We start from the raw sequence: 27,092 nt of genomic DNA, 5'->3' as shown, positions 1-27,092 counted from the left end.
CTAATTGCCTTCTCAGTACATTCCTTAGCCTGACACAGTTTTATAACATAGAGGTGGGAGTGAAGTGTTCTGCAGGCTGTTCAAACAAGTAATATTAGAACCTGAGCTTTATGAGAAAGCTCTTCTGCTTTCATGCAGCATAAATATGGATCGCTGCTGAAAAGGATAGTCCTGCCCTCTCCTCTGTCCTCGCCATGCGATAGCCCCTCATTCGTGCAGCCACCTGATCTGGGGACTAGAGCAGAGTTGAGCTGCTGGAAAAAGCCCCATGCTGCGTGCTTTTGCCCACAGAAGGGAGGTGATAGGTTTAAGGGTGATAAATGTAAGTGGACCTTTAGCTGTGCATTGGTAGGGCAAGGTGTGTATGAAGGTATTTCAGTGAAGAATGTGCTAACTCATAAATCACTTACACTACTCGGAGAACAGGTATAAACTAACTTTAGTTTAATGTGTTTAGTTACCGGCTGAATCCTGTTGTGTAACTTTTGAGTTTCTCTTTAGTAGATTCTGGGTGGTTTTGTTAGCTGATGAGAGTTGCAATATGATGAATGAGAATTGTCAGTCAATTGAGATGGCGGATTTGGGTTCTAAACAGTTTTGCATGCTTAAAAATAGCACCTTATTGTGTCTTAGGTACTGGGTAACTATTTTGTGGCAAGGAGGAAATGGACTATATACACTTGTCTATTTATCCTTTATCTACTGGCCTCACCCTTTCCCTCTATTATGCTCTTTACACAGAGCTTTATTTCCCTTCCCCATCCTGTGTTTCAGGTTGCAATAAGAACGTTTTTAGATGCTTTAGTGGGAATTTGAGGGATCTGGTTGTTTTACTTCCACAGACTGATCACTTGTGTGGCCACTGGTTCTTTGTGACTGTTGGTTTCTTTTCATCAATCTATATGTTAGTGTCAGCAGGTCATGACTGAGGTCAAACACGTAAATTGGGGTCAGAAGAGGTGTGCCATTTAATAATTAACTTTCTGGTTCCTCAGGTCCAGTAGGAAACCCATAATGAGCCTCTCTCCATTCTGTTTACAGGGATAGTTCTCTGCTTAGTCTCATCCTTCGCATTTGGCAATCTGAGGAGGAGGCCTGAGCCAGCATGAAGACAGAATCCCCTCTTCATTAGAGAAAAAGTGAGTCGGAATTGCATTGAAATCTGCATGTGTAGAATGAAAATACTCTGTCAGGTTGCCAGTGCACACAGCTTGTGCATTGCTTGCAAGTGGTATTTTAGCTTTGTAACACTGCTGTTGTGAGTAAGGCCAACCAAGGCCTAGTCATGCTTAAGCACATGTATGAGATGTTCAAATCTATGCATTTATGGAAACTCCTACACCCTGCTTTTCCAAAAGAACTGCTTACTCATTGTGTGACTGCCCACCTGCTACACTCCTGCCTTCCAAATCCTGGGAGGTCTTGCAATAGACCTCACAGGCTCTAGGCTTTGTGTTGCTTTTCTTGTACTGCTGTATTCATATTGAGTTTTATTTGAATTACTTGATATTTGTGACTTGTTTCTGTAGCTGTGCCCATCTCTTCTCCAGTATTCTCAGTGCTTAATGTGTCTCTTCTTTTTATTTCTTCTCATTCTGAAGCCTCTGTGCCAATCTAAGAAATTCCAGTAATGAAGAACTGAGTTTTCATTTCTGCAGTAAGAAATCCTGAATTCTGCATTCCAAATGCTGTCAGCTCAAGTCTTATCCTTTTCGTAGTGATTTTTGTCCCTTTAAATGTTCTATTAGAATCAAGAATAAAAGATTGTCCTTTTCCCAGCCTTTTTGTATTAGATCAACTAGGTTGTCACTCATTTACTTCTAAGCAGAGCTCCTGTGCAAGTGTTGTACTGATGATGTATTCTGTTCTTAGCTTTCCGCCTGCTGCAGTTCACTTCAAGCAGTGCACGATGACAGAGCGTGGCATTAAATGGGCTTGTGAGTATTGCACGTATGAAAACTGGCCATCTGCAATCAAATGCACCATGTGTCGTGCTCAGAGACCTAGTGGAACAATTATCACAGAAGACCCATTTAAAAGTGGTTCGAGTGATATTGGGAGAGACTGGGATCCTACGAGCACTGAAGGAGGGAGTAGTCCTTTGATATGTCCGGATTCTAGTGCAAGACCAAGGGTTAAATCATCTTACACTATGGAAAGTGCAAATAAATGGTCGTGCCACATGTGCACGTACTTGAACTGGCCGAGAGCTATAAGGTGTACTCAGTGCTTGTCTCAACGCAGGACCAGGAGTCCCACAGAGTCTCCTCAGTCATCAGGTTCTGGTTCAAGACCAGTCCCTTTGTCTGTTGATCCATGTGAGGAATATAATGACAGAAATAAACTAAACACAAGGGCTCAGCACTGGACTTGTTCTGTTTGTACATATGAAAACTGGGCGAAGGCCAGGAAATGTGTTGTATGTGATCACCCCAGACCTAACAACATAGAAGCAATAGAACTGGCAGACACAGAGGAGGCTTCTTCAATCATAAATGAGCAAGACAGAGCTCGGTGGAGAGGAAGCTGTAGTAGTGGGAATAGCCAAAGAAGATCTCCACCTACAACCAAACGGGAATCTGATGTGAAAATGGACTTCCAAAGAATTGAATTGGCCGGAGCTGTTGGCAGCAAGGAAGAACTTGAAGTTGACTTCAAAAAGCTAAAGCAAATAAAAAATAGAATGAAAAAGACTGACTGGCTCTTTCTAAATGCTTGTGTCGGTAAGTTGTTTGCTCCTCCCTTACACTGTTATACCTGTGCTTGAGTATTTGGGGAAAATGAAGAATTCAGACATCAGTGTGACATTTTTAGTTTGAAACAGCTTTTCTTTAATCTCTGCATTTTTAGTTTTAAAAGGAAACCAAATGTAGAAGTTCCTGAAATAGTATTTGCTAAGAGGGAGTGCATAATCCGAACAGGGTTGGACCTGTTTCCCTGGACTTCTTTGACCTTGTATAGAAATGGGTCCCCTTGTAAGCAAATCCTGTTGTTGTAAAGCTTTTGAAAGGTGATAAAAACCACAAACCCAGCCTACAGAACAATGTAATGCACACAGCACTGTACAGAATGCCAGGGCTGGCTAACTAAAATGACTCTTCTTTTTAGCTATGGCAAGATATCCAAGTAGAATCAGCAGCTGCAGCTTGGGAGTATTTGTAAACAGTGTGGAGCTTGCAACAGTACAAGATGCTCTGTCAGATGTTAAAAATAACACCAAAATATGTAGCTCCAAGAAACTGCATGTGTAATACTGACCTTGAAAGTAATAATGTTGTGTTAATACAGAGCCTGGCTTGTAAATGTTTACAGCCTTTCCGAAAGTAGTTTTGTAGTCAACTGCTTCAAAAAACACCAATCCCGGTTTGGGTTTGTGTTCTAGTGCTTTCCTGAGGGAATTCTGGAGAGTTTTCCCAATGCTGTTAAAGAGCAGACATGTGAGAGCAGGGTTTTCTTCACTTATTGACCTTATGAGTTAACTTTTGTGCTGTAGCTTCCCAGAAGCAGCTCTCTTGCACCCGAGCATACAAGCAGGTTTAACACTTGAAATACACAACTATATTTAAACACTTCATTTGCAACTGTGGTGCTACTCCTGTGTCTCAAATTATTCCTTAATGTTTCATGAAGTCACTCCATGGTTGTTACAATCCCAAACCTAACTTACGGAGCTGCATAATTTAATAGATTTGATCAGGGTTAAATGTTCTCTGGGTGTCGTGCGTTTGGTTTCTCTGAACTAATAAATATTCCAGTTTATTTTTGTGGTGCAGGAGTAGTTGGAAAGCACATTTGCTTTTGAAGCCCAGATAGATGCCTCAGTGTTTCCTCATACCTTCAGCTCCTTGCATGCACTGCTTTTCCCTGCTGAAAGGAAGCAGTTGCAGTTCTGTGTGGTATTAATTGTAATCAAATACCAAAGATGAATTATTGGAGGATGTTTCTGTGCCTTGCAAGAGTCTCTCTTGCATTCTGGTAGCAATTGTATTAAATGTTATGGCTTTTTCACTCTGCTTTTTGAAAAGGGAGCTGGTTTTTGGACTATTCCATGGTTACTGAAGATATTTCACACTTTCAGATGTAATCTGTGTGGGAATGGTTGTGTTTATATCTAAGGGTTTGAGTTTTGCAGGTATTTCATGTTGCCTGTGACTCTGCCAGGTGTGTGTGAAACTCCAAACTCTTGTTCATAGAAGGTTTGTTTGACTTGGGTCTTTTAAAGTGGAAATAGCTTGAAGGGATCTTGATGAGAAAGCCAGAGTACAGATGGATTTGTGGGCTCAGTTTTGCTACTGTTCTGCTGGGAGACTTCATGGATTCCTTTCTGCGACTTCAACACTTACTATACTTCAGTTTTTGACTTAAAACCCAGCAACCAAAGCTGTTCATTATCAGTCGTTCATTTCAGGGTTTCGTTTCCATTCTCACACGTGTCCTCATATTCCAAGTGTCAGGAATATCCAGGAAGCCTGATTAAAACTCCCTAGATTTGTTTGTGGTTGTGTCTGGACATTTAGCAGAGTCTGTCTGTATCAGAAGGGTACCAGTTTAACCAGTGATTTTAAAAGCAACAAGCCACGCTTGTGCTGGTTGTTTTGTTGTCTTAGTGTGACATACTTAAAGCAATTGAACTGTCAGTTGAACAATTTTGCCTGAAGCACATGTTCTTAGCATCAAAATCAAGTGAGTTATTGTACCACAGTGAGCTGGTGTTTGTAACCCAGCTGGAGCTCTTGTGAACTTGGAGCTGAGCTGAACACTTGTCAATCCTCAGCTAAACAAAGCTATGAAGTAGGGCAAGTTCATGTTAAATGTCAAGTAAGCTTGGGCAAATGGATGGGGTCAGGGCTGGTATGTGGTGTGTTCCTCCAGCCCAGCTGACAAGTGATGCTTGTTAGGATTTGGTAATGGCAGACTGGGCATCTCCAAGGTTTAGCTTGATCAGTTGTGGAGGGTCCGTTTGCTTTGAGTTTATCTTATGTGAGAGAGATGTTAAAAACTTAGTTAACTTTGAAAGGCAATTCTGAAGTTAAAGATTAGAGCAGTTCTTGGCAGACAGGTTGTGTTCTTTTCTCATAGAAGGTAATTTTCAGAACTATAAATCTATAGGATTCTATGTATACAATGGAATGGTTTGTGTTAGAAGGGAGCTTAAAGCTCACCCATTTCCACCCCCCTGCCCCGGTCAGGGACCCCTTCCACTAGAGCAGCTTGCTCCAAGCCCCTGTGTCCAACCTGGCCTTGAACACTGCCAGGGATGGGGCAGCCACAGCTTCTCTGGGCACCCTGTGCCAGTGCCTCAGCACCCTCACAGGGAAGAGCTTCTGCCTAAGAGCTCATCTCAGTCTCCCCTCTGGCAGGTTATAGCCATTCCCCTTGACCTGTCATTAGATACCCTTGAAAAGACCAGCAGATACCAAGTAAAGCATTTGGTACTTTGACAGCTGTTTAGTTGAGCCTTCTCTTCACATTTCTAAACTTTACTGGATTTTAATGATGAGGATCATTAAAAACTTATATCAGACTATTTCCTCCCCCCTCCAATGTGTTCTTTTTGGCTGAAACAAGACCGATGTGTATCTTGTGTGGATTTAGAAAAGTACCTCTGTGTGCATGTTTGTGGTTGGCCTTTTGTTTCATTTGTTCTGTCAGAGACATCCATTAATGCTCTCCCCACCTCAGTAAATAAACATGCCATGGAGGCTTCTATCCCTTGCAAATCTGGGCTGTACACAATGTGATGAGTGCAGCTCTTGCATTTCAGCATGAGTAGTTTTCCTTGATGGAGGGTATTCTTTCTGAATGCGCAGGATTAGTGGCATTCCCCCTTTCAAACTCTGCAAGTAAAAGTACTTGAATGTTATTTTTGTTCCAGACTCTTTTGTAGCAGGGGATGTATCCATCAAATGATGCTTTCTCAAAAGGGTGAGATTTTAGAACTGATTCATTAGGTTAAAATGTACTGAAATCAAAGCAGAACATCTCAAAGCATGGCTGTTAAGAACATGACTTGCTGCAAATGCCTGCTTGAATTACAGTGAGTTATCACGGGTTTCTTCTTCAAGGAGACCGGTGCTTTCTGCTATACTGACCTCATACAAGGTTAATGTGAAGCCCGAGGTTACTCATTCTGTGTGGGGTGGGGAGAAGCTAATGTGTATGTAAGCTCCTTGTCTTACGTGTAACTCATGGTATCTATGCCAAAGGAGACAGGTTTGGTGGTATGTGGGGCTTAGGGAATCTGATGTGCGAGTGCTGCTGTGGGGCCTGGTGGAGCTGCTTACAGCTGGCTATAGATTGAAGTAGTACAACTGGATAAAGATGGTCAGCACTTCCAGGGATGTGTTGTAGTTTGCCCCATCCCTGGCAGTGTTCAAGGCTAGGTTGGACACAGGGGCTTGGAGCAAGCTGCTCTAGTGGAAGGGGTCCCTGCCCATGGCAGGGGCTGGAGCTGGATGAGGTTTAAGGTCCTTTTCAGCACAAACTGTTTTATGAGTCTGTGACTTGAAAACCTCTCTCGCGTTCAGAGTTCGCTTGGGGCTTACACATCAGTACTTACTGAAGCTTTCCCTCTCCTGGTGCTTCAGGGCTGGGTTTTACACTGCTGCCAGCAATGTGTTGCTGCTGGGCACCCTTGGGTTGTGTGTTCAGCTCCTGTAGCCCACAGATGAAAAGTAAACTGCGTTTCTTCTCCTTTTTTCTTCCAACCTTGCTTATGAACTGCTGCAGGAGGGTATGCTCTTTGCTCCTGGTTCAGGTCAGTAAGCTAGCTGCTGCCATCACGGGCCAGACTTCCCTGCTATGGATGGTGGCTCCAAACCCATGTAGACACACATTCCTCTTATTGTGTGAAGGAAACAACTAGGACAATGTTTCTTAAACAAATCCAAAATATTTAGAGCAGTCTGTAATGACTTGTTTTGCAGTGCATCCTTAAAAGGACTGTTAGTTCATTCCTAGTATTCCTACATATGTGTCTGCTTAGTTTTTCCTTTGTTGACTGCTTTCTCTGTCTTCCAGGTTTTCTGTTTCTCGTTTGTCCTTTTCTCCCTTCACTCGTCTGAATTAGTGCCAGATGTGTTACCCAAGCACTCAGAAACCCTGTGGGTGAGTTGTTGTGTCCAGCTTTTGGTATGGAGTTGGCTGGGCAATGTCCCAAACTGCTTCACAGCTACAGGAGAGATGGAGCCCATCTCCTGCTCTGTGTCTTGCAGGGCCTGTGGCTCTTCACTGACTGAAGGGACTGATGTTCCAAGGTGCTTTCAGCTGGCATTGCCACCCAAAGTAGCCCTCGTGTGTGTTTGCCTTCCACCATACAGTGAAGTCCATCTGAAAACTAACCTTGATATAAATGGAACTTAATAAGCTTGATTAGGTGATACTGTTGGGGGCTGGTGTTTTGTTTGCTGGTTTTGCTGTTTTGGTAAACACTGACTGGTTTACTCATCCCATCCGTGATACAATTAAACCTTGGTGGGGCTGTTCATGCTCTAGTAAGGGAGTGGGAAGTGTGTTGGTAGGGAAGGGTCGTGCACTGACCCTTGCTGGTGTCCGTTCAGGCTAGTTTGAGCTGTTTGGGGAGGTATAGCATGCATAAGTGACCTATCTATTGCACTGGCCTTGGCTGGAGGTGACACACAGTGTCTGTTGGGATGGCTGGAAGGGAAGAGTCCCTGGTGTGAGCTGTACAGCCTGCCCTCCTTCCCTTGTTCCTCTGTGGTACTGGAAAGCATGACTGGGCATACTTGTTTGCTGTGCCAGGTGCAATGATGTCAGCTTACAGCTTTCACATGGAGAAGGAATCGTGTTGTATTGTCAGCTGTGCCCTGTACATATATTCTGTCATAAATAGATTACATCTGTGCATGTTTATCTTTCAGAGTAGGTAAAACTTGGTATGCCTTACTTCTTGGTAGGAAACCTTAACTCCTAAACCACATTTTGGTCTCTTGACTACTTTGTTTAGAAGCATTAAATACTTAATGCTAAAATGTGATACTTAATGCTAAAAATAATTGAATAAATGATCAGGTTAAACCCGGTTACTCAAATTTGCCTTGGAAGCACTGATAGTTCACTATCATCTATGCTTTTCCATTGTCCAGCCTCCCTTTAGGGTACAACCCTGCACATAACTGATGAGCTGTTAAAGCAACAAGGGGCATGGGTGCCCCTGACAAATAGGGGATTAGGATGTCTTTCAACAGTCCTTGTTACATGCTTGCTGCTTTGACTTGTAATGATGTGTTAGAAACGTACTGTATATAGGGGTGAGAGCTGTTTGTATGGAGAGCAGGTGATAGCCATACTCACATGCATTGGATGGCTTCAGGCTTAAGGTACATGTAGTCTTGCATCAGCTTAAAAATAAATAAATGACTTCCAAGTTGCTGAACTTGAAGAATTTAAGAAGCTTTAATATAGAGAAGGTTCTGTTTCAAGCTGTCATTACGTAGAGAGTGATCTGCTGTTGACTGTGTGCTAATACTAACACATGAAGAAAGGAGAATGAACAGAATGGTGTGGTTAGAGGCCCATAAAGATTGTCCAGACAACCCCTCTCTTTTGTCTGTATTGATATGTCCTATTTGCTTGCAAAGGAGTTCTTCCTCTGAGAGGAGAACTTCTGCCCAGACTGAATGTATTTGGTGCTCAAAATGCTGAAAAGGTAGAGTAGCTATTGATAACAAAACTTTCTTTATAGCCACCTGATGTGGCCCTGGTGGGGAGTTGGAAGAGGGTGAAGGCAGAGCCCTAGAGAGGGCTGGAGCTTGTGAGACCAGCCCACAGGTCCCCAGCGCTCAGTGCTGGAAGAGCAGTAAGGTTTGTAACAAGTGTCAGAATTGGGTTTTGGTGGGTCAGTTGATCAGCCCTCCACTTGCTGTGTGGGCACTAGCATGCAAACCAGTGTTAGGTTCGGTCTGTAGATGGGTAAATGAGAGCATATATAAGATGTAGACCCCTTGCAATTGCATCTGTAGCAGGAGGGAAGCAGCGCAGGGCTCTGTGTTTCTGATCTGGTGTATGTTAGAGGTGTGTGATCAGTCTTTACTTCTGACTTGCAAAATGTATAATGATTGTTGAAGAAACTCGCCTTCTCTTACCAAGCAGTTCAAGGAACAGTGATAATTAATTACAGTTGTTCCACATAGGAAGCTCAATGACCTCCTTTAGATGAAGTGTTTCCTTTTGTACTCCATTCAAGTGTGAGAACAGGTTGTTTGTGGAAGCATTGCTACCTCCTTGAATCAAAGAAATGACAAATCTGAGGGTTGTTCTTTAGATGTTTTACCTAAACAGAGGCATCTTTGCCCTCTTCCATTAATTTAGCAAAGAAAATGCTGTTTTTCTTTTAGCAGGTGTATTGAAATGAATCCTCTTTAGTTTTGCATGACACAAACACACTGATGCAGTTCTGCCTTTTATTTAAAAGAATTAGCTTATTCCATTTAGAGCTTGTGCCAACCAGAACACTCCAGGGCTGTTGCAAAGAGAGACATAAATAAAGACAGTTGCTGGAGTGTTTTCCCTGGAAGCTTTTTATATCCGGCTGCTCTGAAGTCACTGAGACTGTGCAAAACAGACAAACAGGATTTAGTTTTCTAGATATGCCCAGAGGCTCTTGCATGTTTTCCAAGTTGAGTTAACGGCACTAAATCCTATCAACATTTACATGTTCTAAAGTATCAGCTTCATAGCACCTTAGCTGAAGTGGTTTGGTTTTAGCAGCTATGCTAATTGTGGGCTTATTTAATATGAGCAAAGGCAACAGTGATAAATAGAATCATAGAATGGTTTGGGTTGGAAAGGACCTTAAGATCACTGAGTTCTAACTCCACTGCCATGGGCAGGGATGCCTCTCCCTAGACCCTGTTAGGCGAGGCTCTCTCCAGGCTGGCCTTGAACACTGAACACAATGTAATAAAGATGATAGGTGTAACAGTTGTAGCAGGAAGAATCCAGGATCAAGATGTACAAATAGTTGTCACTGGGGGATTAATATTGGTTAAATTTAGTCTTTTTAAATAACCTTCTTAATCTCTAGCACGTATCTTCTCATGTACACTGAGATTGCACCTTCCTGATCTCCAAGAGTTGGGCTTTAGTAGAAAAAGAAACCATGGGTCCTGGTGCTGTGAAAGAATATTCCAGTAAGAGGAAGTGCCTAAATTCCAGATGGGAACAGAGCTGAACCTGTAAATGCAGAATGTGAACTTGCATTTGTTCTTGCATCTTGCATTATGAATAATGATCGTGTCATCTCATGACTTGGGTGCAGCACTTGGCATTCTGTTGCTTAAGGTGTCAGGTTAAAGTCACATATTTGTGCATTAAGCAAGCACAACTTGGTGGGGACACACGCAGACTGGTCTCCAGCTGCAGCACCAAGCTGACATTTCTGGAGTCAGCTTTAAAGAAAAGCTGTTCTTCCTGTGAATTAAAAGTAGGCACAGAACCCCAGACTGGTTTGGGTTGGAAGGGACCTTAAAGCTCATCCAGTTCCAACTCCTGCCACGGGCAGGGAATCCTTCCCACTAGAGGAGCTTGCTCCAAGCCCCTGTGTCCAACCTGGCCTTGAACACTGCCAGGGATGGGGCAGCCACAGCTTCTCTGGGCACCCTGTGCCAGTGCCTCAGCACCCTCACAGGGAGGAGCTTCTGCCTAAGAGCTCATCTCAGTCTCCCCTCTGGCAGGTTCAAGCCATTCCCCTTGTCCTGTCCCTACAAGATCTGTCTGCATTTGTGTAGCTGTTGTATCTGCTCAGAGCTGTGCTCTCACAGGAGGTTTAGCTGCTGGAGCCCTCACAGCTGCTCTATGAACAATCATAAGGCAAATGCCACTCTTCCTTTCGACATTTTAACTGTCTGCGGAATGCAGTGGGAGTCAGTGGGAATAATCCAACTGGCACAGCACTGCATCACAACGCGATTCAGAGGCTGCTCGTGGCAGTAATCAGGCTCTTGTGTTAGGAAATGTAGTGAATTTTAACAGCAGTAAATATTTCTGTGATATTTCTTGTAAATAGTGTTTTGTTAAGCTTCATTTAAATAGACTTAATGAATTGGAGGCTCTCATTCATCTGACAGAAATCAAAGCCATTGTAAGAATGTGCCTCGTATTGTCGATAGAAGCATATCAACACCTCATTGTGAAGCAGTGATCCTGGATTTGGGAATTGCAGGCAGTTCTTATGGATGTTGCATGCAGGCAAGTTTACCCCACACTTTTGGGGCAAGATTTGTGTTTCCTGGTTCATATTTCTGGCAATCTGCCTGTTCCTGCTATGGTTTTGCTCAGTGTTCACTGAATTGCACTGACTGGCACTTATGAGCTGTCAGGAATTTTCCCTGTTCTTTTGAAGTAGCTAAAATGGAGCAGATATTGGGTAGAATGGGTAAAAAGAAACCTGGCGTGTCCTCACTGTGGCTGAGAGGTTTGTAATGAGCACAGAAGTAATGCTCTGGATACTGAGGGCAGAGTATTTCGATGCAGGTTAGTACCAGTTGTAGGAGCATGCAGCAGGTTTGCAAGAGGAAGTTTCTCAGAAGGAAATTACAAAACTGTAATGGGCTCAGTGCAAAAAATCATGCAGGATGAGCTCTGTATGGCTTGATTTTGTGTGTCATGTTATTGAGACTCAGTTACAAAGGGGTTAGTGCATCCAGAACTGAGTTTGTCTGGACTTGATCTAAAAGTTTCCTGATCTTTCCTCTTGTAGTACTCACTTGGCTGTTTGGATTAAGGTACAGCAGATGACATAGTGTGCACACAGTCTCATCCTCACCCCTCCATGAGCTGTAACTGCAAGTTTGATGTGTCATTTAGCACACCATCACTTCTCTTCACTTCTAGATAAAGTATTGCCAACTCTATACCTAAAATAGAATCCCAGCCTGGTTTGTGTTAGAAGGGACCTTAAAGCTCATCCGGTTCCATCCCCCTGCCATGGGCCGGGACACCTTCCACTAGAGCAGCTTGCTCCAAGCCCCGTCCATTTAGAATCTCTATTTCTGAAGTATACTTAGGAAGCATCCCGTATTTGCCTGGTTGTGTGCATTGATCTTTAGCTTGAACTTCATCGGCAAAGTTGAAAATGTACTTTTAAAATTACAGCTTACGTAACACTTTTTAGCAGTTAATTCTGGGACATGGGGCTTTTAGGAATGTCAAGTATTGCAAGACGTGGGAATACACTGCAGGAACTGGCAGTGCTGCGTGAGGCACATGTCTCTCATTTGGATCCTTACTGTAGCTTGTAGTAGCTCGTGCTTGAAGGCATTGCTAAACTTCGCATGGCCGCCTCTCAGCATCACTCTTAGACCTCAGTTGTTGCTGACGTTTGCTTAAGAGGGGGATAAGAATAAGTTGCCTTAGCACTAAAAACATAATTACAAATGGGAATTGAGCAGCCACTGCCTTAAGGCTATAAAGTAGGAGGTACCACCGTGTAGTGTGTACTTGACAGGCTGGCTGACTTGAACTGTCACAGTGATTTGGGTCCAGTCATAGAATAGTTAGGGTTGGAAAGGACCGTAAGATCATCCAGTTCCAGCCCTCTGCCATGGGCAGGGACATGTCATGCTAGACCAGGTTGCCCAAGGCTCTGTCCAGCCTGGCTTTGGTACATTTGTCATGAAGGTTGTCAGAAGGTAGAGGGGAATCTGTGCTTCTCTCAAGATTCTTCTTTCTCTGTGAATTCTTGGGTTTACTAACAGGTGATCTTGTGCCAAAGCTGTAGAATAACTTGTTTTAAGAGGTTAAGCCATGAGAAATTGCCTGACTTCGGTATCTATGTATACATACATACCTGCCCAAATAATTAGCCAAGCCCAGCAAGTCAGTTTGCTGCATTTGGTTGGATATATGAGATACGGATAACGAGCAACCTCAGTGTTGTCCTGTTGGTGTCATAAATGTGATTTTAGGGAAATAAAATGCTCCACTTGGCATTCTTGTTATGGATACAGGATGTATTGATAAAACCATACCTTTTGTTTTGATATGTTTTAGTTTCGTGCAGAAGTGGGAGTGTTGCTGCAGGAGCGTAGCTCTGTTGATCGCATCCCATATTACCTTCCTTTGAGGTGTGTTTTGGAAACAGATGGGGTTTTCAGTGTTCAGTTCCTTCACTGAGTAGCTTTTCAGCATTAGCAGCTCCTTTCTTTCAAATAAAATGTGTTTTCATCAGCAAAGTTCTAAATCTTACAGAACAAGAACTAAAACTGGGCAGCCAGAACCCTTAGTCTGACAGGTTCTTTAACTCATCTGGAGTGAATACACAGGCAGGCACTTGAGCAGAATGAGACATTAATGCTGGAGTGGAATGGGAATGGCTTCCTGTCTGGGCAGACCAGAAACATGCATCAGGAAACTAAAGTTGTTGTCCTTGTTTTCGTTCTGGCCTGGCCTGTTAGGACTTGGGAGTCCCTGGTGGTAAATGAGGTAGATGTTGTATCAGGTCTGCCTCAGGTACCCGCTGAGGTAGATGTTGTATGACTGATATTTGCAGTTGAGTTGGTATTGTGGAATTTCTCTGCTTTAGAACACCATTGGGATGAATAATGTAACTTTTATCCATAGAGACTTGCTAAGTAGGGCTGATAACTTTGCAGAGAAATGTCTTGCACTGATAATCCATTTCCCCCTGCGTTTCTTCTGAAAGCCTTCTAATCTCGGTATTGAAAGTGATAGACTCTTTGGCTGAGCTAAGAATGCTTTCCTAAATCCTGGATTAACCAGCAGCCTAGAGGTTAGTGTGCTTCTCTGGCAGCTCAGGTTGTTGGGGGGGTTTTCCTTGGTGGTTTGGGCTTATTTTGGGGGAGTCTGTTGTTTGAATCTTGGTCCTTGAACGGGAATGGGAGTGAGTGCCCTGATTGATAGTTGCCTCTGTCCCTTCTGATCCATTTTTGAGCCTTGGCAAGCAAATTGAGTGAAGGGTGAACTGAAGTCTCAGTTTCCAGCCTCATGGCCCCTGTGCAACTGCTGACTCTTGGGAGTCAGAAGGAGATTTGGCTACAGAAAATGGTGGGGATGGCACAGATGATAGACATGAGAAAACCCTTACTCTTACGTTGTTGAGCTGCTGCAAATGGGGCTGCTTCTCAGTAGAGAATTAGAAGTATTCCATTTACTTAAAGATGGCTTTAAGATCACTTTCTGTTTCCTCAATTCAGCATTTCACTGTTCTCTTATGAAGCAAGTATCTAAAATAGAATCTTTATATTTGAAGAAATTTCTAAATTTAGGAAGTCTTATATTGGAACTGATTTTGTTAACACCACATCTTGTTGATGGTGTGTTCTGGTAATTCGTAGAATGGTTTGTGTTGGAAGGGACCTTAAAGCTCCTCCAGCTCCAACCCCTGCCACGGGCAGGGACACCTTCACTGGAGCAGCTTGCTCCAAGCCCCTGTGTCCAACCTGGCCTTGAACACTGCCAGGGATGGGGCAGCCACAGCTTCTCTGGGCACCCTGGGCCAGCGCCTCAGCACCCTCACAGGGAAGAGCTTCTGCCTAATGTCTTGTCTAAATCCACTCTCAAAATCTACCCAGCTGAGGAATGCATTCAGCATGAGTGGTCTTGATATGAAGCATGATACAGAAGTTAAGAGATTTTCAGGGACTCTAGAAGACATTAGGGTGTTGTGGCCCCTACCCAGTGATTTACAAAGCACACATAGTGTGTGTGTGTAATTTCTCTTTAATTCAGTTTGAATTGAGTACCCTGAATGATAACGGCAAAGTTCAGTTAGTAGCAGTGATGGTGAACTGAAGAGAAACTTTGTGTTCTGTACCTCTTCCAACACTGTTTTAAACTATATTTTGGGGAAAAAATAATCCCAAACCCAGTATTTATTCAAAAAACCTTTTAATAGATCTATTTCTTGAGTCCAGTAGTTTGTTTTTAAGGTAAGGTAAAAAGGGAGATACAAAAGTCAAACTGGGAATGGCTGACTTTCCCTCAGTACTGCTGATCAAGTGAAACTCCAGTGGGAATGTTATGCCTGGTATTTCATCAAGGGTCCTCAGCACCACTTCAGAGCTGCCTTTTGGTCTGCTGTATCTTCCAACCAGTTTGGATAGTGGAAATGATCTAGGAGGTGAGGTAAGTGTAAGTATTTCATAGTATTATGTTTTAGTAAAGAAATAGAAGTTTGTTGGTATGCAGTTATGTCCATGCATTAGGTCTGTATCAGATTAGATAAACCGTGCTAAATAAGGTGACTCGGTCCAGAATGGCTCATTCACAGCTACAATGAATTGCATTGTGTTTTATTTCCTCTTCAGGAGTTGTAGAAGGGGATTTAGCTGCTGTTGAAGCTTACAAGTCATCAGGAGGAGACATTGCCCGGCAGCTGACTGCAGATGAAGTACGCCTCCTCAATCGCCCCTCTGCTTTCGATGTGGGCCACACGCTGGTGCATCTGGCCATACGCTTCCAGAGGCAAGACATGCTGGCAATTCTGCTCACAGAGGTGAGTTACTCTGTCCTTGTGCACGCTTAGTAGGAACCTCATGTAACTGCGCCATTGTTTGCAGCCAGTGACATGTAACTCTTTGTTAGAGGATAGAGCCTAATACTGTTAGAATACGTGAACTGCTGCTTTGTGCCTTTGTTGATGCTTCTCCTTAAGAAGCGAGTTTAAGGCTTGGAGGTATGTGGTGGTCTTGAGGCTGTTCAGTTTTCTCATCAATGAGCACTCTTGGCACATGTTCTGACCTCGCTGGTGGTGGAAGTGAGCTATTGTGAGGCTTCCTGTGCTTTGGGTGGGGGAGAGGAAATGCTCTGAGAGCAAAACGCCAACATCAATGACAGCGTAGGGCTTTCTGAGCTTGTTAATGAATAAGTCTGCCTGCTCTGTCTTCCCTGGTTTTCTTGGGAGCTTCTCTTCCAGAGAAAGGCTTTGTGAAATTGCTGCGTTTTTCCTACTCTGCCCATTTTATGGTTCCTTTCTGTGGTCTCTTGGTTCTTGCATGTTCCATTTCCTTGTATATTTTGGTATGGTCCACCTCGCTTCTGGTGGTCTTTGCCCTCTTACTGGGCCCATAAGTAATCCTGTTACCTTCTTTTTCTATGTTTTCTTCATCTTGTATTCTGATTCCTCACATCATTGGAGCCAGGTTTTTATTCTGCCTCCTTTCCTTTTTTGATGCTTAATGCAGTTCTGAAAGCATTAAGAAAAGCAACATACCCGAGAAGTGCATAAGGATGATGGAATGCAAAGGGTTGACTAATTAAAAAGGGTAAATGAAGCAAAACAAATGTAGCTAAAGCCTTGAGAAAAGTGTATATATTTATATATGGCTAATATCAGTAGTTTTGTGCTGTTTACATAGCTGTCTGGGTGGATGGAGTTCTACATTTAGAAAGAGCTTAATTTGCTTAAATACCACCTTACAGATGTTTCTGGTAGGTTTTATCTTAGTTTCTAGGAATATATCCCATATATTACATCCATAATACATACCATTTATTAGTATGTATTTTGTAGCAGCTTAGCAGTGTTTGAACCATGTGATGCTTTGCTTTGCTAGGATATTTACTAGTGAAAATGAGTGTATTAAAGGGTGTTCTAACGTATCCAGTGTCATCCTGTGTCACTTCACTGTGTCACTGAATGAATTCCTGCTGCCAGTAATGAGAAGGCTGAGTGAAGACCTCGGAGCAGCTTCCAGTATCTGAAAGGGGCCTAAAAGGATGCTGAAGAGGGACTCTTCATTAGGGACTGTAGTGACAGGACAAGGGGTGGTGGGTTTAAACTGAAACAGGGGAAGTTCAGGTTTGTTATAAGGCGGAAGTTCTTCCCTGTGAGGGCGCTGGCACAGGGTGCCCAGAGAGGCTTTGGCTGCGCCATCCCTGGCAGTGTTCAAGGCCAGGTTGGACACAGGGGCTTGGAGCAAGCTGCTCTAGTGGAAGGGGTCCCTGCCGATGGCAGGGGTTGGAGCTGGATGGTCCTTTCCAACCCAAACCATTCTATGATTAGAAGCTGGAGAAACATCAGCTACATGTTGAATGAGACATAGATTCACTGACAGTCACTAAATGTTTACTCTTTCAGGGTACCAATGTTTATCTCTCTGTTGCATTACTAACAAAATCCTGTCTGCTGCTGGTGGTGATCACCCCTAAATCTTTGCATTTAACTAGAAATAATACTGAGTGCAGTAACTGTGTTGTGTTACAGGTATCCCAACATGCAGCCAAGTGCATTCCTGCCATGGTGTGTCCAGAGGTAACAGAACAAATTCGTCGTGAAATTGCTGCATCTCTTCACCAGCGAAAGGGAGACTTTGCTTGCTATTTTTTGACTGACCTTGTAACATTTACATTACCTGCAGGTACTTACTAAATTCTTACTACTAACGGAAGATATTTCTTATCACCTAGTTGGGAATTGCTTGCTTTAGATGTATACTTCGACTGTCTGGTGGTACTTTGTGTGTATAGCTTTTATTTATTAAGTTTTAACAGTGTAGGTCAGATCTAGTAGTTGAATTTGCTTGTTAATGTACAATATTTGTACACTTCAGCTTATATCTTATTACTGTGAATATCTCTTGTTCTCTTTAGGCACAAAGAGCTTGAAGAAAAGTGGTGTATTTTATGGACAGGCTGTGTTTAAAGTTGAGATCAGAGCCCAAATCCTTCTGGACTCTAATGTGACTTTTCATGTAGCTATGTCAGCTTTCATCCTTTTGCGTTTGTACCAGGCTATAGCAATAGCACTATTTGAATACTTTTTAAGTACTCTACAATCAAGAGTCTGTTTATTAAACAAAGAGCTATTAGAAGGCTTTTCATCTTCAATAGCCATTTCCTTTAATACAGATGCTACCAGTGATAAGAAAATGTGTAAATGCTTTCTGTACTAATCAGAACATTTTGTGTTCTTTATAAAGCAGTAGCATTGTAAGAATTGTATTTGGAACCTTTTTGGTTGAGTGTTCCCTTATCTCCTCCTCCTCAAAAAGTCTGGATAATATTTACCACTTGTCTACCAACTCTCTGTCTGTGGTGCTCTATTCAGTCTTATTCTGTGGGTCATGTCTGAGAGCCAGACAGTGTGGGTGTACAAAGTGTTTAGAAACTTAACACTTCATTGCTGTTCGGGGGAGAGAAGAGAAAGGGGCAGAAGGATTATTTTGTAGCACTCAGGAGAAATGTTGTGTTCACCACAACGGAGGAATTTTAGTGTTTAAGAGACACATCTTAAAGCACTGTGCAGCTTTTTGATGCGTGTAATAACATTTAAATAAGAGGAATAAGAATGTTCAATGGCTTCTGTGCATCAAGACACTCAATGTATTTTCACTTCCATCACACTTAATTACCTGAACATCTTTTGTAGTCAGCAGTTAGTTGGTCTTAAGACAGCATTTCCATGGATGGGGGTACAAATCCCACAATCCTGTTCATATACTACCTATATGATGTAGTTAAGAACCAGTTTCCTCTTGATCTTTCAAATAAATGGATTGGATCCTCCCAAAGAGCCAGTGCATGGGTGTTAGAGTGCAAAACTTCTAAATTCATTGCTGGCCACTGTAAGCCAGTTTCAGTTTAAAACCCCCAAATCAATCATCTAAAGAAACCCACCCCACAAAGACCCTGCCTGCACCAAATAGCGTGTGTCAGTAGCAACTCATGTGCCTAAATGTGGGCTTTGCTTCTACAAGCCCGTGGGTATTGGACATCTGAGCAGAACTGGCAGGTAGGACATTGGAATTGAGAGCTCTGTGTGCCCTTGAAATACCACTTAGAGCCCAGGTATTATCCCCTAGACTGCCCAAAGGGACACTAGATGTCCCTATTTAACTATGTAATACATGTATTTCATGTATTCATGTATTTAAGTTTCATAATTGTGCTGAAGCTGGCAAAGTTTCTGTAGGTGCTGATCCTAGCAAGCTTTTACTACTTAACCTGCATTGAAATGCAGGCCGTGAGCAAACTTTCAGGTGTTTGTGTTTTAGGATGTGTGACTGTGTGGTGTGTTACATGCTACAGGAATCGCAAAGGAGTTTTGCCTATTATACAGTTTTCAGAGGTAGATCCATAGTTGCAGTTTCTCCCTGTAAGCGTCTTGCAACAGTTGTCAGAAGTGGCATTTTCCATGTCATACCTCAATAGTTTCCCCATTCCTTGTTTTCTAACCTGCAAACTGTGGCCTGCAAACCATTGGGGTTCTCTGAAGTGATCCATTGAAGTCTGCATAAAGTGCCTGAGGAAGTGAATGTTCTGTCCAAGAACAGGGCTCTTGGCAAGCTCTGCCTGTCCTCCTCTTCCCAGGGAGGGGAAGCCATTCAGATGGGTGGAAAACTATTGCTTAGGATTGAAGCTGTCCTAAATATAGTAGGGTTGAAAATGCTTCCTTTTCTTTTTCCACCTCCAAGTGGTTCTCTACTTCCTCCTTCAGGGAACTCCATTCTTGTCCTGCGTGTGCTGTGCCCATCCTTTCTGCATAAAAGGTATGACAGTCAGTCTGAGGTACAGCTCTACTTCAGTGTGCTCTATGAAGCCTGTGTTCACAAGTGACAGGTCTGAAATAATAGCAGCTTTTCAGAGGAGACATTAGGGATGATAGGGTGCAAGCTGTTGCGTAAGTTCCACTGAACATCAGCTGATAATGTGTCTCTTTTATAGTAACATGAAGTGACTTTTGTATGTGCTTTCTATTTTCCAGACATTGAAGACTTGCCACCCACAGTCCAAGAAAAGCTATTTGACGAAGTACTTGATAGAGATGTTCAGAAAGGTAAATGCTCTGAGAACAGCTTGAAGCCCTCCTTGCTTTGCAGTAGAGATCTCTGTTACTAAAAAAACCTCAGTGTGTGTGTGTGTGGCTTTGTTGCCTCAATTTGTTTTAAATATAGATTCAATGCTTTCAAGTTAATCTTCACCCTGGACTTATTTTAACACTTACAGGCTATTTATGAGGCAGAGAGAGAATGGAGCCTGTGTAAATCATGCTTGTAGTATATCTTTGAATTGGAAAGATCTTTAAAACTTTAGTTTTAAGTCACAAGCTCTTTGAAGACAACTGAACAGATCTTTCTAGTTCAGTAACAGCCCTCAAACAAAAGATGTGATGCTTTGCTTCAGGTTTTGGAGCTTTTGCCTTCTTTTCTTGACGGTATTTTGCCCAAGGAATGCCTTTAGCCATTGTAGTATTTTTATAGTATGAAGGAAAATTTCATGACTGTAAATGGGTAATTTGTTGAGATTGTCATTACTCATATTCTCTGAGACTTCAAATGAGTATAGGTTTTAAGAGAGGTTCTTGTCACGTTGCAGAGCTAGAAGAGGAATCTCCCATTATTAACTGGTCGCTGGAGCTGGGTACGCGCTTGGACAGCCGGTTATATGCACTTTGGAACCGCACTGCAGGGGACTGCCTGCTTGATTCAGTGCTGCAGGCCACGTGGGGCATCTACGACAAGGACTCAGTGCTGCGGAAGGCTCTTCACGACAGTTTACATGACTGTTCACATTGGTGAGTGGTGATGTGTCAGCTTTAAAGGCAGCTTCCTGTGTAGCATAGGAGTTGGTAGTACAAAGGAACACCACCACCACTGCCCAGTTTACCTCAGATGTTGAGTCACAGTGTGAGTCATGTAGTAATGTAGATGTAGCTTGTTTCTAAATGAGGGCACTGGAAACTTGGACTTTCTGAACTTTGTGACAACAGTGTGTGATATAAGGAAGAAGTTGAATGGGGCTTGGAGCAACCTGGTCTAGTGGAAGGCGTCCCTGCCCATGGTAGGGGACTGGAACTGGGTGATCTTAAGGTCCTTTCCAAACCAAACCATTCTATGATTCAGCAAATAGAATTTAAACCAGAGTAAAACGTTTTGTGTTGTGTGCTTGTCAGGAGTGCACTAACCACAATTATTAAGACTGGAATTTCCTTATACTTGCAATGTAAATCATGCACATGTCATGCCCTGGGGGAAGCTTTGCAGAAGACTGTTAATAGTAGGTAGCCTTTTATTCCTGTCTAAACTTTTCCAGTATTTTCATTCCATCTGCTTAGTTACAGCTTTATTTGGCATTACTCTTTTTGTTCCTCTTCTGTCTGCTATAATAATGGCAGCAAAGCACAGAGCATTGACATTTAACTGCTGCTGTCATGTGCCCATAGAATTAAATTATTGTTCTGTAAAACAACTGTTGTCAGTGACCTTCTTGAGTCCAGTGCTGTGATTTGCCTCTGCTGGAGGAAAAATTCCTGGAGTTGGACCCCCAAAGGTATCCAGCAGTTCTCAAGTGTGTAATGGGACTAAAGGAAGAGTTTTATAAGAACTAATAATGTGAGAGACAGGTGGTGTAGTTTTCTTACATTCTTATGCTCAAGTGAGTCCAGAGAAGGCCGTGGAGATGCTGCGAGGGCTGGAGCAGCTCTGCTCTGGAGCCAGGCTGAGAGAGCTGGGCTGGGGCAGCCTGGAGAAGAGAAGGCTCCTGAAGGGGAGACCTGAGAGCAGCTCCAGTGCCTAAAGGGGCTGCAGGAAACCTGGAGAGGGGCTTGGGACAAGGGCCTGTAGGGCCAGGCCAAGGGGAATGGCTTGAACCTGCCAGAGGGGAGACTGAGATGAGCTCTTAGGCAGAAGCTCTTCCCTGTGAGGGTGCGGAGGCGCTGGCCCAGGGTGTCCAGAGAAGCTGTGGCTGCCCCATCCCTGGCAGTGTTCAAGGCCAGGTTGGACACAGGGGCTTGGAGCAAGCTGCTCCAGTGGAAGGGGTCCCTGACTGGGGCAGGGGTTGGAGCTGGAGGAGCTTTAAGGTCCCTTCCAACCCAAAATACTCTGTGGTTATAGTTGAAGACTAGAGAAACACTATCAGCAGATATACTAGAGAAAGAGCAAGAGAACTGGCTCTATGTGTAGTGCAGGAGTAGCTTTTGTGATTGCTGTTCTCAACTACCTGCTGTTTGGAGAAAACTCCCCAAATTAGCACCCAGAGCTGGATTCAACGAAGTGGTGCTTTAGTAACAATTCTCCTGAGAATTCAAATGAATCTGTCACTACTTCAGAGCTGTTTATAGTGGAGCACGCATCTTAACCAGGCAGGAATGTCCCTGGCATCACAAGCAGTTCCTCTGCAGCCAGAACAAAAATTTATGATAGATCAGGTTTTGTTCTTTATGGTAACAGAAACCAAGTGCTGCGAACTATGGAGATTTAAACCAATCTTTCAAATTGTTAGTGTTAACTGTTGTTGGTTTACTGCTGTATCTAACATAACGCTCATGATTTAGAGTGTATTAAATCTAGGTAAGCTTTTTAGTTCATGGTCTAGACAAAATTTGCATTTTACTCTGAATTTACTTAATCTTCCTCCTTGTCGGTAGCACAGGTTTTTTTTTAACAGATTAATTTGTTCCCGTATAGTTGTTTGGATCCAGTTGCCTACCTCCTGTCTGGATAAGCTTATTTGTGGGTTTGCTATTGGAAGTATTAGTGCAGGTTTTAATACAGATGTCTATAGAACTACATCCTTTATAACATCTGCTCTGTCTGCAGAGGCTGTTAGTGATGGGAATACTTGAAGAATCAGCTGACATGTTGGTGGTGATACCAGGATCAGACTCGAGTCAATTCCTTTCAAAAAGTCCAGATTGAGGGTGTGAGAAATCTTTAAGTTCTGTTGTAAGTTCATAGAATCACAGAACCCCAGCCTGGTTTGTGTTGGAAAGGACCTTAAAGCTCATCCAGTTCCAGCCCCTGCCACGGGCAGGGACACCTTCCTTTAGAGCAGCTTGCTCCAAGTGCCTGTGTCCAGCCTGGCCTTGAGCACTGCCAGGGATGGGGCATTGATCATCCTGTGCATCCTGTACTTGCTGTATAGTTTCTATGTGGGATGATCCATTTACTTCTAATTTTGTGGGCTTGGACATGTAGCAGATAGGAAGTGATATTATCATCACTGGCTTGAATCATAGGTGTTGAAGCAATAGGCTCTTAAATGCAGTCACTAGTCTCAACAACATTATGCTCTGACTTTCATCTTGTGGAGTTGATCTTCAAAGCTTTCACAAGACACTTAAAAATGGGTATTTGTATAGTCAGACACAGAATGTTCATATACCTCGTTTGGCTGCTTTTTGTTATCTTTGTTTAGATGCTGAATGAAGGAGAATCTGTTTTCTAGAGACATTCCAGTGTCTGGTACCCAGAGAAAGCTCAGTAGTGCAGTTCCCAGGGGCTGTGGCCTGTGGAGCCTTTTCCACTCACCTTTGAAATCACTACACTACTTTAGTTTATGCATAAGTGTGTTCTTTGTCCCTTTTTGTATTCCACCGTTAGCTTCTGGTGGAGAACAGGCACATGTCCCAAGCTGGCTTTCAGATTTTACATTTCCTTCATTACAGATGCATTCAGTTCACTTGTGTTGAACTGAAAGCTCTGTTTTAAATGAGATTGAAACCTGGAGCTGTGACTTGTGCCTGCAAGGCTGTGAACATCTGTAGATAACTGTGTCTGTGGCTGACTAACTCAAAGAAGAAACTTCTTTAGGATAACATTTTCACAGTAGTTCTTTTGGGCTTTTTCTTCAGTTCTTCCATTGTCTTTTCCTTTTTCCCTTGTGTGCTCTTGCTCTCTGTGTCCTCCTTTCAGGAGACCTGACATTTGATTCATTTAGCACAAGGTGTTTGCTTAGAGATTTCTTGGGGGAAACAGGTAGGATAACTCTCAGCTGCAAAGAGGGAAGCAGTTGATGTATTTGGCTAGGAACTGGAATGTGGATCCAGAAGATTCCCTGTGGATGAATTACAGTGAGTGAGCACACATAGACCTGTCAAAATGTCTTACTAATGGGTCTTTTAAGCCGTGCAGAGGTTTGAGTTCTACTTGGGAAAGCCAACCTGGTTGGTGATGGCTGTTCCATGCGCCAGGGTTTTAGGATGATAGCATCTTTACTGAAAGGAGAGGAAAGGTTTTTTCCACACACACTCCCTGCTTGTTAATTTTGTCAGATTTTAATTAAATGAGTTCATTTCAATGACTTTTTTAATAAGCTGAACTTCAGAATGGTTTCTTTGTGTTCACAGTAAAGGCCATTGTTTCCGAGCTGGCTTAGCACTCTTCACTAAATCCATGTTCCCAACGTGAAGTTGTGGCCTTTCCATAGTGCGGTGATCAGCCTTGAGTTTAAAACTCCAGAAAGCCAGAAGCTGCTTTTTAATGTGTAGGTTATTTTTCTTTGGAATTGATTAAGAAATATAAAACACTGGGACTAAGCTAGTGTACAGAAATGATAATTTTAACTGAAATATAGAAATCCTGTGACTTTAATCAGTGTAAACCTGATCAATCCCATTTGCTATATCGATTCTTATCTATGCTGCTTCATAACTATTCCATTTGATGTGAAATGACCATACTCTTTGCTCCAAAACCTGATATAAACCAGCTTCTACCTCTAATCCATGTTTGAAGTTGATAGAATCCTAGAATGGTTTGGGTTGGAGAGGACCTTAAGATCATTCAGTTCCAAACCCCTGCCATGGGCAGGGATGCCTCATGCTAGACCATGTCACCCAGGGCTCTGTCCAGCCTGGCCTTGAGCACTGCCAGGAATGGAGCATTTACATGAGTACTTTGGAGTTGACTGGCTCATGATACGGTCAGCAATAGAAAGTACTTGCACTGTTTGTGTGAGCAGAATAAGCAGTTCCTCTTATGTGAAATAGAACATTTGAGTTATGTTCCCTGTACATCAACACTTACATAAGCCTAAATAAGGCTTCAAAAGACCTATTACAAGGAGTATCAAACTAGCCAGAAGCCTGTTAGGAGCTGGCATCTATTGCAGTTTGTTTGCTGTAGGCATTGTGATCCCCAGTGATTTCTTCAATGAGAATTACCAAGTGGAGTCTCCTGAAGGTTAAAAACAAATCAACATCCAGTTTTCCTGACATATAAGCTTTCTCACCTCTTATTTATAGACTTGGGATAAAGGATTACAAGGGTTGAGTATTGCTGTCGCATGTATATGGTGACAGTAAATATTTTTCTTTACCATTTTTCTCTCTCCCAAACATTGCAGGTTCTACACACGCTGGAAAGAGTGGGAATCGTGGTATTCCCAAAGCTTTGGTTTACATTTCTCATTGCGAGAGGAACAGTGGCAGGAAGATTGGGCATTTATACTCTCTCTTGCGAGTCAGGTAAGAAAACTGCTTCAGAAGATAGCTGTTAGATGGGCTATTTTAATCTCTGAAGAGAAATTCCAACAACTTGAATTGTTCTTTATGTAATAAGAAAGGAAAGCATTCCTCTTAAGCCAGCAATGTTAAAGCATGACTGGGTAGACTCTCCTGCCCAGATGGAAAGCTTCATTTAAAATCCTGATTTTGGAGCTTACAGTAGCAGTAAGTAAGTAAGCAGTAAGTAAGTAAGCAGTACAGTACAAAGTATGGGTCTTCTGGTGTCAGTATAGAATAAACAGATACACAGTTGTCTGTTTTGTGTCCTGATCCTAGTTCCTACTACACTTACTCCTAGAACATTCCTCCAAATCTAAGCTTACACTGCTTAAACTTCAGCAAGCTGCTATATTACAGTTCCCCTCCAAAAGGAGATTTATGTTCCTAGAAGCTTCCAAATGTTGGAATATTTTTAGTCCTTTTTTTAAGTATAACCATGATTTTAGTGCTTTTTTTCTTGTGCTTGGTTTTGAATGTGCTCTTTTCCTGTCATCAAAAGGTTATTTCCCTTAACCTGTCCTCAGATGAGTGAATTACTGTTATCTTTACTATTGCATTAGGTAGAATTTCACGTCTAACTGGGGAATTAAATATGTTAGATTGAATCTGGGCAATGGGACAAATAATTACTATTGACAGATCAAGTTCCTGTGCAAGCTGCAATGGTTTTGCTTATTTCCAACTGATATGTAATAGTCTTCCAGTCTTTCATTTTCCCTGTCAAAGCTGCATCACTCTTGGAAGCATTTTCTATCTCAAATTGGAGCCTGTATTTCAAGGTAGAAGATAAGTTCTGTTTCAATTCATGCCTTTTCTTTGTGTTTGCTTCAGCCTGGAGCGAGTTTGGAGCAGACACACATTTTTGTACTTGCACATATTCTTAGAAGACCAATTATAGTTTATGGAGTAAAATACTATAAGAGTTTCCGAGGAGAAACATTAGGATATACCCGCTTTCAAGGTAAGCCTTTTGGTTTCAAATTCCGCTTTAAAAAAGCTATAAATCATAAAGGAAGTTGAAAGGAGAGTGGCATTAAGCAACTGAGTGGAACAGGATGGGATTCTGTTGCAGATAATGTTCATTAGCTATTAAAAAGAGCAAAACAGTCCCTTCAGACTTGCAGGTTTCAATTGTATAATGGGAATGCTGCCTGTAGGCAGAGTGAAAATGTGTTTTGACTTCCACTCAACATGCCATTAGTCTATAATTTAAATAAAATGCTGTGATTGTGGAAACATATCAAAAGTTGTCTGCTGTAAGACACAAGAGCTTTGAATGGAATTTCAAATTCTGTTGTGGTACTAATGGCTGTAAATGTTCCTGACAGGGGGTTGGAACGGGATGATCTTAAGGCCCTTTCCAACACAAACTATGCTATGATTGTATGATTCTGGAAAATACACTGCATGAAGGAGGCTCATAAAGCTGGGGGTGAGGCAGGAGAAGGAGTTTGCACTGCCAGCTTTCTCACCAGAGGGATGGTGGTGCCTGCTGGGTGTCATTTCCAGGGTGAAGGGCTATGTCTCATCACTCTGGGATGCGCTGTGGGAGGTGGTGAAGTGGCCCTTGAGAGCAATGAAAAGTAGCCACCCTTAAAACGAGGGGTGAGAAGGTAAAGTAGGGTAGAGAATGATAAAGATGAAGGGGTTTTTGGTAGTTGATTAAAGTAAGAGATGGCAAATTGAATGTATGCCATAGAGGCTGAGGAGGGAATTCTCTTCATAAATGCTCTAGCAACAGTTACATGAGGTAAAATAATAGGTAATTTAGTTAGGAGAGACTTTTGACAAAGGCATGTAGTGGTAGAACAAGGGAGCAGCTTTAACCTGCCAGAGGGCAGACTGAGATGAGCTCTTAGGCAGAAGCTCTTCCCTGTGAGGGTGCTGA

General features: G+C 42.7%; 1 protein-coding gene across 2 annotated transcripts in view; it reads left to right on the top strand.

Annotated features, from left to right (window-relative positions):
- The window catches only part of ZRANB1 (zinc finger RANBP2-type containing 1), a 45,225-nt gene that overhangs the window by 12,074 nt on the left and 6,059 nt on the right, over positions 1-27,092 (top strand). For both annotated transcript variants that reach the window (XM_080621622.1, XM_080621623.1), the window contains exons 2-9: positions 1,042-1,139; positions 1,873-2,723; positions 15,288-15,475; positions 17,186-17,339; positions 19,685-19,756; positions 20,296-20,494; positions 25,045-25,165; positions 26,036-26,165. In XM_080621622.1, the coding sequence (XP_080477748.1) occupies positions 1,910-2,723; positions 15,288-15,475; positions 17,186-17,339; positions 19,685-19,756; positions 20,296-20,494; positions 25,045-25,165; positions 26,036-26,165 (1,678 nt within the window). In that variant the 5' untranslated portion in view covers positions 1,042-1,139; positions 1,873-1,909. The remainder of the gene's footprint in view (positions 1-1,041; positions 1,140-1,872; positions 2,724-15,287; positions 15,476-17,185; positions 17,340-19,684; positions 19,757-20,295; positions 20,495-25,044; positions 25,166-26,035; positions 26,166-27,092) is intronic.

This window comes from Psittacula echo (genome assembly GCF_963264785.1).
Source record: "Psittacula echo genome assembly, chromosome: 6".
Classification (NCBI taxonomy): domain Eukaryota; kingdom Metazoa; phylum Chordata; class Aves; order Psittaciformes; family Psittacidae; genus Psittacula; species Psittacula echo.
This window is presented reverse-complemented; position numbering and strand designations above follow the sequence as displayed.